Genomic DNA, 13,960 nt, shown 5'->3' on the forward strand with positions numbered 1-13,960 from the left:
TCCGTCATGGCGATAGAGGAGTGTGTGCTCGCTTCTAGTGTGTCTTATGGGGGCGGGGGGGAGGTTAGGAGACTTGGTCTCCAGGGTCAAGGGTCCAGCGTCCACGATCAAGGCCTGTAAGGAGCTGTGATGAGCCGTAGGGACCTAATGTATGGAGGGCAGGAGACATGGTGTCTAGGATCCAGGATCCAGGGTCGAGGCCTGTAAGGGGCTGTCATGAGCTACGGGAACCTAATGCACAGTGAGACGATCATAGATAATGATCCTATACTGTAATTACGTGATAGGACTCACATCACATCAACATGTTACAACATGAGCATATCAAAGCACTTCACAGTACATGTTAAACGTACACAATGCTACATATGTTTTCAATAAAAAAAGTTCTAGTGTCCATGAAAACGAGGTTTTTGTTTTTAAAAGATTTTATTTATTTATTCATGGGACACACAAAAAGAGGCAGAGACACAAGCAGAGGGAGAAGCAGGCTCCGCGCAGCGAGGCAAAGGCAGACGCTCACCCACTGAGCCACTCAGCCGTCCAGAAAATTAGGTTTTAAAAAATGGGATCTTGGGATCCCTGGGTGGCGCAGCGGTTCGGCGCCTGCCTTTGGCCCAGGGCGCGATCCTGGAGACCCAGGATCGAATCCCACATCGGGCTCCCGGTGCATGGAGCCTGCTTCTCCCTCTGCCTGTGTCTCTGCCTCTCTCTCTCTCTCTCTCTCTCTCTCTCTCTCTGTGACTATCATAAATAAATAATAATAATAAAAAATTTTAAAAAAATGGGATCTTCCCTGTGCCTATATGATCCAGCACCCCAAACTGTCCGATCCAGTAATATCTGCACTTTCCTCTTTTATCGTTTCATCTATTTAACAATGGTACCTTTTCGCCGTAGCAACTTTTTTTTTCCTTTAATGACAAGACGCTCCTTTGTTATTCAAAGTCAATTTCGAAGTTGAAACCACCTGACGGAAAAGGTCAGGGCACACCTTGCAGCGCCTCTGGGAACGCAACCCGTCCCCGGAGTCAGGCTGGTTTCCGACCGGGATGCGATAAAGCAGAGCGTACCCTCCTGCCACCTTCTCGCCGAAGGAGTCCCTACACGTCAAGTTACCTGGAATCCGCTGGCTTTGCTCAGAAATACTCTCCAAGCACACCCTCCTCCTGGAGATGAGACAAAGTGCAGCCCAGCCAACGGTGTGCGGCGTAGAGGCCCAGCACGAAGGTGCACCTTGAGCTTCTGGCTGTCGGCGCCTCCCACTCGCTCGGACAGGTGTAGCTGCGGGAGCCGGTCCTCATCACACCTGCAAGGACGCCACCCGTTCCCGCTGTGCGCAGACAGGCGACTCCTGACCTCCTGGCTCCCGGTTCCGACCTGGCATCGTTGATTCCAGACAGCGGCTGCGACCCGGGGAGACGCGGGCGGCGGAGCTAGCAGCAGCCGGGGACCAACCCGGACGCCCGGGCCCTCGGCGCCTCACGAACACTCCCGATCGTCTTCGGCTCTTTCCGGCCTCTCGAGCGCTTCGGGCGGCCTCGGCGTCCGCCGCGCTCACCTTCGGCTGTTTCCGCGTCCGGCGCGCAGCCGTTGTCCCGGCAACGCGCGGCGGCACCTCCGCGCGGCCCGGGTGAGTGCGGCGGAAGGGCCCCGGGCGGCCCCGGCGGGGGAGCGCGGCCACGGCGCGGCGGGCGGACGCCAGGCCTGCGGCCTCCCGGCTCCTTTCCCCTCGGCCACTCGGCCTCGGCCGGGCGGGCGCTGGGCGCGGCGTCGGAGGTCAGCGCGGGAGGACGGCCACCGCGGGCGCCGTTGGGGGCGGGCGGGAGGGCAAGAGACAGCCGCGGGCCCTGCAGCCACCCCGGGGACAGCGACCGCGTCCGGCCGAGGCCGCCACCCTGCGCTTCCGTGCCCGGGGGCTGGGGGGCCCGGGGCGGCGAGCCCTCGTGCCCGCGCCCTCCCCTCAGGCGCCCCTCGCTCAGGACCCCCGCCCCGCGCCCTCCTCAGGCCCCGCGCCCTCCTCTCAGACACCCCCCCCGTCCCGCGCCCTCGCCTCAGGCCCCCCCACCGTGCGCCTTCCTCTCAGGCTCCCCCCACCCTCTCCTCTCAGACCCTCCTCCCCGCCGCGTTTTCCCAGACCCCCGCCGCCTCCTCTCAGGCCCCCCCACCCCTTCCTCACAGGCCCCCGCGCCCCTCCTCTCAGGCCCCCCACCCCTTGCTCACAGGCTCCCGCGTCCCTCCTCTCAGCGCCCCCCTCCCCGCCGCCGCCTCACAGCGCCACTGCCCCCGCAGCCCTGCGTCCCTCACACCTTCAGCCGAGTTCCTCAGGGGAGTCCAGTGGCGCTAAAGCCCTGGTGGGGGGGGGGGGGGGGGCGCCCTGCTGGTGGGGAGTTGAGCAAGTTGCTTAGAACAAAGGGAATTTTTGTCTTTTCCCCAAAGTTTATACGTTTGCCGAATGTTTTTGTTTTCTTCTGGAGACCCTGAGTTTAAGGAGAGGAAGAGCACGGGACTCTGCTCCGCCGCCACTAATCCGTGTGGTCAGGTGAGGTCAGTGTTGCCAGTCCTCTCTTCACGTTTGCTTTGGTAGCTTTTGTTCTTTGATCATGCAGGTGGTACTTCTTTGTGGTAGAAAAACGTTAAAACACAAGTAAAAGGAAGGACGAACAGTCGACTGCTGTGGACTCATGGGGCCTGGCAACTCCTTACAAAAACCTGAAGAGCATCCTTCCTTGCTAGTAAACGTCTTTATCATATTCGCATATGGGGCGTCTGCCCTCCCTCCGGGGATGCGGCCAGGGCCAACCCCTGCGGGGCAGGTAGTCCCTGCAGGTGCAGGACAGTCAACCACACTTTTGTGTCCCAGCGAAGTGCAGGGGTCTATGGGGACGCTGGGGAGAAGCCTAGAACAACCTAGAAGTGAAGTCACAGGGAGGCTTCCCGAGTATCTAAAGGTGGAATGTAGGGGGGAGAGCCTCTGAGAAAACCCCAGGCCGGAAAAAAAGTCACTTAAGGTCTGTTAGCATACATGCTTACTATAAAATGATGTTGGAGATTAAACCAAGTTTAACTTCTTTAAGCGCTATTGCAATTCTTTTTCTATCAGTCTAACAAAATTAACTTTACTTGTTTTTCAGGTGGATATCTGCATAAGGTAAACTTGTTAAATGTGAATACAAATTTCCCATAGCTCAAAATGTCGACCCTTGGTTGCCTGCAACACGTGAAATCTCGATTTGAAAGCTTTCTTTTGCTATATATAAGTGTCCAGGTTTTTGTGGGGTTTTTTTTCCATTTTAATGACTTTATTTGAAAGTTTGCATAAGTACTCTACTCCAAAGTGGGAGCTCAGGCCAGTGTAGCTGTCCCCTCCCACTCCAGCCAGTGCCTGGCTGCTCCACCAGGAACTCCCAATATGTGCCGTTTACTCTGTGGCCGTGAGAACACCACCTCAAAATGTGTGCCTTTGTTAAGTATTCAGCATATATATTCATAAGAAAAACGTCAGTGTCTGAAAGGTACTTGTTCATCCTTATCTACGTGCCTGTAGCTTTTCACTGAGTGAGCCTTCAAGGCCTCCTCTGGTAAAGTATTGCATGGCTAAAAGCACAAGTTTTTGTTGTGGTTAAATATACGTAATATAGGGATCCCTGGGTGGCGCAGCGGTTTGGCGCCTGCCTTTGGCCCAGGGCGCGATCCTGGAGACCCGGGATCGAATCCCACGTCGGGCTCCCGGTGCATGGAGCCTGCTTCTCCCTCTGCCTGTGTTTCTGCCTCTCTCTCTCTCTCTTTCTCTCTCTCTCTGTGTGACTATCATAAATAAATAAAAAATTATTAAAAAAAATATACGTAATATAAAACTTACCATTTTAGTTTTTTGTACCTAAACAAATCAGTGACATTAAGCACACTGACATGCTGTGTAAGTATCCCCCACAATCCTTCAGCAAGACTAACATGTTCTGAACAGAAACCCTGTCTCCATCAATCAGCAAAGTCCTATCCCCCAGCACCACAGGCCCTGGTACTCACCCCTTCACTTTGTGTCTCTGCGCATTTGACTATTCTAGGTCCCTCCTATAGGTGAAAACACACCATATTTGTCCCTTTGTGATCAGCTTATTTCACTGAACGTAAATATCTTCTCCGTTCATCCATGTTGTAACATGTCAGAATTTCAAGGTGGATGGTACTCCATTCTGTGTATGCGCCATATTGTGTTGATTCAGTCATCTGTCAATAGACATTTGGGTTGTTTCCACCTTTTGGTACTGTGGATAGTGCTGCCATGAGCATGGGTGTACAAGGATCTATTCAAGTCCCTGCCTTCAATCTTTTGGGGATATACCCAGATCTGGAATTGCTGAATCATATGGTAATTCTGTGTTGCAGTTTTAAGGAACCGCCATACTATTGTGCATGGCGTCTGTACCCCGTTTACACTCCCACTGGCAGTGTGCAAGAGTTCCAATTTCTCCACATCTTTGCCAACAGTTATTTTCTCTTTCTCTAATCACAGGTATCCTAATGGGCATGACGCTGAAAAATTTTAAATGAGAGCAAAGCAACCTACAAATATTCTCCTCTGCCAGTTAGGATCCCCAAAGTGCCTCCAGGGTATGAAAGGTGGGCAGTAGTGACCATTCTGTCACTCACCATCCTACCCCTTCTGCAAAGGGGCAATAAGCACATCTTTTCTAGGGAAGAAAGATGTTAATTTGGGGAAACTAATCAAGTTCAGCTTTCCTACAAGTGCCACGTCTTTGTTTTCTTGATTTTCTAACAAAGGAACCCTGTTGCCTTCTACCATCTGAGAGCCAGAGGTAGTAGATGGGCTTTGGTTTTCACGAATTGAATCCTAGCTTTTCCTATGTATTTCTGTGAAGCAGTTTTGCTTCTGCTTGGTGTGAAATTTTTGCTTAAAGGTCAGCTATAGAAATGCAAATTGTCTTTATTATGGCTGGAATGAATAATCAAGGTTTATGCACTAGGTAAACCTAGTGGACTAGGTGACTAGACTTTTTCTTACTATTTTGATGGCAGTGTTTTATTCTTTTCCATCACACCCTGCATCATTCAGGTCCAATTTCTTGATTCTAATTATACATTTTTAACCCTGTTAGAGATCTCTTCCACATCATCTTAAGGGGCATTTGTAAGTTGCAGTGTGTTATGATGGTAGGTTTGTGATGCTTCTCTTTCCTAATTCTATGTACAGTCATTTCTTCTTATTGTTCAAAAGCAACAGGACTTAGCTGTTTTCTTCCCTGTAGGTTTCAGCCCTGACTAGATCCGAGTTTCATCATGGCCCTCTACTTTGACCACCGAATAGAAGCCCCAGACTCTGTCGAGTCTCCTTCCCACATCCATTGGCACCCTGTTCATCCATTCCTGGCAGTTGCCTCCATCAGCAGGATCGCAGGAGGCAACGTGGATATATATCTGGAACAAGTGAGTCCTAGGAAGCCATGTTTCTGACTTCTGGGGCTTCTGGCTCTTATGTTCTTTTTGTTCTCCCATGTGTGTGCATGTGCATTGTGTGGTGTGTTCATGTGGGGAGTATGTACGTGAGTATAATGTATTGCAGTATGGGTTGTGTGCGTGTTGTGTGTGCCTTGTGTGTGGAGTACATCCATGCATGTGTGTGATGTCTGTGTCATGTGTGCCATGGAGAGGATATATTGTGTGTGTGCGCCTGTGTGTGGTGTGTAGTATGTGGTATATGTGTGGTGTGTGTCATGTGTGGTAGGGTACATGTGTGGTATGTGGAGCTTGTGGTATGTAATGTGTATAGTGTGAGGGGTATGTGATGTATGTAGTATGTGCTGTGTATGTGTCCTGTGTGTTGTATGTGGTATTTGTGGTGTGTGTGTTATGTATCATACGTGTGTTATGTGGTGTATATGTGTGTGATATATGTGCATATGGTCTGTGTTATGTGGTGTCTGTGGTAGGTAGTATGTGCCATGTATGTGGGATGTGGTGTGTGTCGTGTAGTATATGTGGTAATATGTGTGTGTCAGGTATGATATGTGATATGTGTGTGGTATATGGTGTGGTGGTATGTATATGTGTGGTATGTGGGACGTGTGTGGCATGTGATGTGTGTGGTATGTAGTATGCATATGTGGGTATGTGGTGTGTGTGGTATGTGTGTCATATGGTAAGTATGTATATAATGGGTATGTGGTGAGTACGTATGTGGTGGGTATGTGGTATGTACATCATGTGTGGTGTGGACAGTGGTATGTGTCACATGTGGTATATGGTATGTATGTATGTGGTGTTTATGTGTTGTGTGATATATATGTGTGTGGTGTGTATGTAGCATGTGGTACATGTGGTTTGTTTGTATTTGATGTGTATGTCACGTGATTTTGGTGTGTATATGTTGTGTCATGTGTCTGCTATGTGACTGTGTGGTATACATGTATGTGGTATACATGTGGTATGTGGTTGTGTGGCATGTGGTATGTCTTTAATGTGTATTTGGTGTGTGTGTGTGCCATGTGTGGCATCTGGTGTGTGATATACATGTGTTGTGTGTGTGGTATATGATAGGTGTAGTGTGTATAGTATGTGGAATGTGGTGCTTGTATGTGTGAGTAGATGGGGTGTGTGTTTCATGTGTGGTATGTGGTGTAATGTGGTACGTGCATGTTGTGTGGTGTCTATGGTACTTGATGTATGTGTGGTGTGAGTGGTATATGTTCTGTATGTCATGTGAGGGAAATGTGCGATATGTTTGTGCATGTGTGTGGTATGTAGTGTGTATGCATGTGGTATGTGTGTCGTGTGATGGGTATGTGATGTGTATGGTGTTTATGTATGCTACAATTTGTAGTATGTGATGGGTGCATCCTGTTGTATATGGTGTCTATGTGGGGGCTGTGATGTGTGTGACATGTCATATGTATGGTATGTGGTGTATGTGCCGTGTGTTATATGTGTGTACACTAAGGGGTATGTGATGTGTGTGGTATATATCATGTGTGTCCGCATGTGGTGTATGTGTATATTGCATACGTGTGTGTGGTCTGTATGTATGGTGTATGTAGTACGTGGTATGTGGTGCATGTGTGGTATGAGGTGTGTATGTTATGTGGTACATGTGTAGGTATGTGTGTGCGGTGCATGTATGGTATATAGTGTGTGTTGCATATGTGACATGTGGTGTGTATATATGTGGACTGAGTATGGTGTGTGTTGCATGTGTGGTATGTGGTATATATATATATATATGTGGTGTGTATGGTATGTAATATGTGGTATACATGTATACGTGTGGTGTGAGTGTGGTATGTGTGGTGCATGTGTGGTACTTGGTGCATGTGTGTGTTATGTGTATCACTGCTTCCTGAGGTAGAGTCTCAGTATTATGAGTCCTATAAAAAAAAAAAAAAAAAAAGAGTGCTGTGATGTAGATAATTGTTTCAGCCCTGCTCCTTAGCCTTGGGGCCATATTTAGGGACATAAAATAGATTCCACGATCAGTCCCTGCCCCTAACCAGAAACAGCCCCTCTGTGCTGTCTGTGCACCCTGGTCCAGTCCTATTGGCCACACTGGCCATTGGAAACTCCTGGCATCCTGTGGCTGCCGTAACAAATTACCACAAGGCAGGTGGCTTAAGACACAAATGTATGGCCTTGCCATTCTGGAAGCCAGAAGTCTGAAGTAAGTCAGGGCCACGCGGTCTCTGAAGGCCCTTGGGGAGGACGGGTGCCAGGCCTTGTCCTGGATTCTTGTGGCAGCCGGCTCTCCTCAGAAGTCCTCAGCTGGTACCTGCATCACCCCGTGGCCTCTGTGGTCCCATGTGTCTCCTCTGTGTGTCCCTCTCCCTTTCCTCTCCTGATAAGGACGCGAGCCATCGGGTTTGGGCCCATCCTAATGATCACCTACAGAGACTCTTTCCAAGTAAGGTCAGGTCACAGGCACCAGGTTAGGACTTCAACACATCTTTTTTCTTTTTTCTTTTTTTTAAAGATTTATTTATGTACTGGGGAGGGGGGAATGAGCAGGAGGGGATGAGGGAGAGGGAGAGGGAATCCCCACCAGCTTCTCCACTGAGCGTGGAGCCCAATGCAAGGCTTGATCTCACTACCCTGAGATCCTGACCTGAGCCAAAACCAAGAATTGGACCCCTTTATTTATTTATTTATTTTATTTTTAATTTTTATTATTTTTATTTTTTAGTTTGTATTTTGTTATTTATTTATTTATGATAGTCACACAGAGAGAGAGAGAGAGAGGCAGAGACACAGGCAGAGGGAGAAGCAGGCTCCATGCACCGGGAGCCTGACGTGGGACTCGATCCGGGTCTCCAGGATCGCGCCCCGGGCCAAAGGCAGGCGCTAAACCGCTGCGCCACCCAGGGATCCCCTGGACCCCTTTTTTTAAAAAAAGATTTTATTTATTTATTCATGAGAGACACAGAAATGCAGGGACACAGGCAGAGGGAGAAGTAGGCTCCCTGTGGGGAGCTCGACGCAGGACTCGATTCTCAACCCTCTGCAGGCTCACTGTCACCCCTGCAACTTCAGCGAAGCAGCTAGGGTCATAGTAACACCCGCCTGCTCTTGGATCTTTATCTGATGTCCTCCTCCCTGCACACAGTTCCTCACTCTTATAAACTCTCTCTGGAACAGTCTGTAAGTGAGAGGGGGCTGAAAATAACTTCGGCCTTGCAGACCCTGAAAAAGCGCTGGGGGTCACCCAAGAGATTGCACTTAGAACCTTGGATCAGGGCAGCCCAGGTGGATCAGTGGTTTAGCGCCGCCTTCAGCCCAGGGCCTGACCCTGGGGGCCTGGGATCGAGTCCCACGTCCGGTTCCCTGTGTGGAGCCTACTTCTCCCTCTGCCTGTATCTCTGCCGCGCATGCGCGCTTTCTCTAGCTCTCATTAATAAATAAATAAAGTCTTAAAAAAAAAAAAGTATCTTGGATCAACAGACTTGACTTTTTGGCCCACTGCTTGTTTTTGGAAATAAAGTTGCGTTGGAAGCCATTAAAATGGTAGTTAATGGGCAGCCCGGGGGGCTCAGTGGTTTAGCACCACCTTCAGCCCAGAGTGTGATCCTGGAGACCCGGGATCGAGTCCCACACTTGGGGCTGCCTGCATGGAGCCTGCTTCTCCCTCTGCCTGTGTCTCTGCTTCTCTCTCTCTTTCTCTCTGTGTCTCTCATGAATAAATTAAAAAAAAAAAAATGCTAGCTAGCAACCAAGCCCTTGTATGAGGTCATACTCCTTACTAAGCTCGTCAGCGCGGTAGGTTGAGTGTTAACCGTGTGCCTTCAGAGCGTAGCTAAGGGCCAGCTTGGTGTTTCTGTGAAAATTAAGTTCAACATTTCTTAGTAAACAACTCTTTATAGGGGCACCTGGGTGGCTCAGTCAGTGAAGCATCTGCCTTAGGCTCAGGTCGTGATCCTCGGGTCCCCTGCTCAGCAGGGAGCCTGCTTCTCCTTCTGCCTCTGCCACTCCCACTGTGTGCTCACTTGCTCCCTTTCTCCATCAAATAAAACAGTAAGATTTTAAGAACAAAACAAAAACAGCTTTTTATATCTTCTAGCTGATTTCAATATTGATTAGCCAGAAATTCCCAAAATAGCTGTCTCTTTATAATATAGAATTTACCTCTTGCCTGTTGTAGGGTGAGCATGTGTCCGATACACATATTGAGAGGTCATTCCGGGTCACTTCCTTGTGCTGGCACCCGACACGACCGATCCTTGCTGTTGGCTGGGAGACTGGGGAAGTGACGGTGTTTAATAAGCAGGACAAGGAGCAGCATGCGGTCCCCCCGACACATACCACCGATATCACCGTTCTCAAGTGGAGCCCCAACGGCAACTGCCTTGTGTCAGGGGACAGGGTAAGCAGACGTGATTGATGCTAATGCCAGATCTCTACGCTTCCCTTTCAGTGCTCTTTGGGACACTTGTTGGGAAGGCTGTTAAAGACCAAAATTTTAGGAATATGTGGTTGCTGAGTTCAGTTGATCTTGCTGTATGTCATGGCAGATTCTGTTTCATATGGAAGCAAGGTTTGCAAATTGCAGTCTACCATCCCATGCTGTAGCAGAGGTGGGTCTGTAATTATTTAAGTTAACTTTTCTAGGAAACTATATTCATAAAGTCAGAGTGACTGTTTCAGGTATTATCACTTTGATGGCTCCCCTGAATCACTAGCTTCCCTAAGCTTGCTTCTTCATTCCTGGGAGTCCCTGGTCCTTGCTGTATAGCTCAGGGCTTCTTCCCCATGCCACTTTGCCCCCAGGGAACATTTGAGCCAAAACCAAGAAGATATTTTTTGTTGTCAGAGTGGTGGCGGGGCAGGGCATGTCCTGGCATCTAGTGGGTGAAGACCAGGGATACTGCTCAACATCCTGTAATGCGTAGGACAGACCCCACACCAGAGAATTTTCCAGCCTAAAGTGTTAATCATTGCCAGGTTGAGAAACCGTGGTCTCTAACTAAATTGATTCACAGACCTAGGGCAGAAATTTTACGACATGCTGATTCGTGTCACACGTGCCAGGTAGCACGTTTATGTGTCTCAAAGTCCGAAAAGTATGAAAAGGAATATATATCGTGACGAGAATCTCCAACCCCGCCCCATCCACTCCTTTCCCCTCCCACCAACTCTCTAGTGCCCACAGCTTCATGAAGCTTCTCCTGTTTCTTCAGATGCTCACCAGCACATACAAATGCATTCTTTCCTCAATTTCCAGTTTTGAAAAATTACAAACTTTTACAGTTATTGAAAGAATAGCATAGGGAACACCGTATATCCTTTATGTAAATTCACTAGTTGTTAACCATTTTGTTACATCTGTTTTCTGTTTTTTACCCTCTATTTTTTCTATTTCTCTCTACTTTTTCTATTTGAGTTTGTAACAGATATCATACTGCTCCCCACCCCAGTCCTTTGGCGTTGCTCTCTTAAGGACAAGCATCTCCACGTAGCTGTGCCATGGCTTTCACTTTCTGGAAGACTGGCACTAAAGTCGGCACCCAGCGTGCAGGCCACTTCCTAATTTCTCCAGTTGTCCTGTCACATCTGTGGTGGATTTTGTCCTAATCTGGAGTCTGGTCAAGGACCATGCCTTGTGTTTCACTGTCCATTCTCTTTAGTTTTCCTTAATTATGAACTGTTCCCTGGTCTTGTCCTCTCCTCCTCTCTTGTGTTTGGTCTTTGGTGACCCCAACATTTGGAGGAGTCCAGACTGGTTATTTTGTAGAATGTCCTTCAGTTGAGACTTGCTGGATCGTTTCCTCGCAGTCCTCTTTAGACGAGGCAGTTTGGGCTGGAAATACCACACGGAGGAAATACCACAGTCTCCTTCGTCTTCACAGAAGTGACAGTGCATGATGTGCACTGCCCTGTTTTCTGGCTTTTTCATTTTACGCCTACCTTGCACACATCTCCACATTTGTTCACTGTGAGCTTCCTTCCATCTGAGTCTGTATGTCAGTACGTGAGCCTGTTACCATGTCCTTTGCCAGCTCTTGCTGATAAGCACTTCGATGGTTTTCAGTCTTTTGCTAAACAGAGGTGCGGTGGGTAAACTTCTACTTATGTTGTTTCAGGCATGGGGGGAAGTTCAGAGAAACTCCTCAAAGTGAGGTGGCCGGGTCCCAGGGCATGAGCATTAGTGGTGGGTGCCCAAGCCTCCTTCTGTGGGGCTACTTCCAGCTCCCACCTACACACTAGTGTGTCCCCCACAGACAGCTGGACCCAAATTCAGAATCTTACAAAAGTGCCATGTTAGAACGTCCTAGTTTGCATTTCTCTTGCTATAAAGAGCGACTATTACTTGGAAGAGCCAGTTATGTATCCTTTCTGATCAAATTACTTGCCCATTTTGGTATCAATTTGTTCCCCTTTTTTCTAGATTTTTCTTGTTTTTCAGTTCAGTTCCCACTAATGACATTGCCTGCCCTCAGACTTCTAGTTCCTTGGTGATCTTTCCCCTCTCCCTGCTGTGGGACACTGAGCAGATCCTCTGTAGGAATGAAAGAACTCGATATCATCAAATTTTATCTTAATCTTGACTATATTAAGAAATCGCTTATAAAGCAGTTTCCTCAGGCATGCAAGTAAACCCAGGTTTGTGCTCTCGAAGCCCTTTGAGTCAACATATTTAAGAACAGAAATCCTGGTCCTTCCAAGAAAATCTAAGGTGGCACTAGTCCTGATTTAATAACAGGTTCAAGCAGGAAGAGAAGTAACAAATTAATGAGCACTTAGAGTGCTGCACCGCCGAGAGCCCTCCTTACCAGGCTTGACTGAAGGTCTTCATCTCCCACCAGAGACTGTTTTGGTTAGGGTGTGTTTGGTTACCAGTGAAACCAACCCAAACTACCTGAAGTAAGGGGGGGACACTTAATCTGAGGCCAGTGGAATGTCCCACAGTTTCCAGGACAGGAGGACAGCTGGCTTCAGGACGTCTAGACCAAGAGTGGGGTACCAGTGGGCATACATGTTCCTGCAGTGTGCCCCTTGTGCCACAGCCATCTCTCTCCCCTGTCTCACCCCGTTCACAAGGCAGCACCCTTAGCTGCTGGAAACTAAGGCATTCACCCTACCATCCACCCAGAGACACCATCCCCTCCTCTGTCCCAAACCCAGCTTGGGGCCAGTGACCACATGGACACAGTCAGCCTGGAAAAGGGGCACTGGGAGAATGCTGTCCAAAGTGTCCATTAGAAGAAGCTCCATAGTAAAGGTGAAAACAGCACCTGGAACAAGTCTTGTTTCCCTGCACACTCACAGAGCTGGTTGCGAGCATCAGGACACCTCGTACATGGCGATATAGCTCTGGACAGCTTCAGTGTAAACTATTAAAGAACTTCTTTTAGGTTCCCAGAGCCAGTTCCAGCATGGTGGCAGTTGGGATTCCTCAGATACCACGGGGTGCCCAAAGTTCAGCTCAGTCCTGACACCGTGCACCCAGAGACAGCATCAGCCCCACAGATGAGGGGCTTGGCCCCACCTAACCGCCCCCACCGCCACCCCAGCTGCCAGTCCCCAGTCCTGTGCTTCTGACTACAGGCTACAGTGGAAGACCCCCTCCTTAGGCTCTTCCAGTTGGGCTAGAGCGGCTCAGGCTCATGTTATCAGTTTATCAGAGGGTGGGATAGAGGAGACGAATCTACAGCTGGATGAAGAGATACACAGGGCAAGGCCTGGGGTGGGCACAGAGCTCCCAGGGGTCTCCAGGCGCCACTCCCCCCACACTGCCAGGTGGTCAGCTACCTGGAAGCTCTCTGAACCCAGTCCTTTTGGGTATTTAAGGAGGCTTCACTGTGTAGTCCTGATGGACTAAGTCATTGGTCATTTGCGATGGATTCAATGGGATGGGGTAGGGGGGCCGTCCCCTCCCTGGAGGTCAGGGTGGGCCTGAAACTTGAGCCCTCTGATGAGCAGTTGGTCATCCTGGCAGCCCACCCTGCCCTTGGGTGGAGCCCCGAAGTCCTCTTCAGTTGCTCTTGCATAGGGCTGATTTCTTGCCTTCAGGAGTAACTTTCTTGCCTTCCGGGGGGACTTGTCTAAGTCTGATTGCATAAAATTGTGTTGAGTAAAGTTGCCGTCAGGAGGATGAGACTCAGGGTTTGTCTCAGCCTAATCCTGGTTATCTAGAAACCTGAGGTAGAGCACATTCGACTCATTGTAACTTTTCTGAGAGATTTACTGTGCAAATTGCTTTTTAAGGCCAACGTTACAGTTGATTCTCATAGTTAATTCTCAAACAACTTGGAGGTTCAGGGTATCATCTCCCTCCCGGTCAGAAATCAGTAGAACTCTGCCCCCCCCCTGAAACTTACCTACTAATGGCCTACTGTTGACTCGAAGCTCTGCCAATAACATAAATAGTCAATTAACACATATTTTGTGGGGACACCTGGCTGGCTCAGTGGTTGAGTGTCTGCCTTTCGGCTCAGGTCATGATCCTGGGGTCCTGGGA

At 49.1% G+C, this 13,960-nt stretch overlaps 1 protein-coding gene across 31 annotated transcripts in view; it reads left to right on the forward strand.

Annotated features, from left to right (window-relative positions):
• The first annotated feature begins 1,008 nt into the window (after positions 1–1,008).
• IFT140 (intraflagellar transport 140) overlaps positions 1,009–13,960 on the forward strand; it is an 81,652-nt gene continuing 68,700 nt past the window's right edge. Inside the window, exons 1-6 of one of the 31 annotated variants that reach the window (XM_072754120.1) lie at positions 1,205–1,633; positions 2,440–2,547; positions 3,135–3,151; positions 4,517–4,623; positions 5,271–5,448; positions 9,644–9,865. In XM_072754120.1, coding sequence (XP_072610221.1) covers positions 5,302–5,448; positions 9,644–9,865 — 369 coding nt within the window. In that variant the 5' untranslated portion in view covers positions 1,205–1,633; positions 2,440–2,547; positions 3,135–3,151; positions 4,517–4,623; positions 5,271–5,301. The other 30 variants (XM_072754127.1, XM_025984852.2, XM_072754134.1 and 27 more) reach the window with 30 other exon arrangements.

The sequence above is a fragment of the Vulpes vulpes genome, chromosome 3 (assembly GCF_048418805.1).
Source record: "Vulpes vulpes isolate BD-2025 chromosome 3, VulVul3, whole genome shotgun sequence".
Taxonomy (NCBI): domain Eukaryota; kingdom Metazoa; phylum Chordata; class Mammalia; order Carnivora; family Canidae; genus Vulpes; species Vulpes vulpes.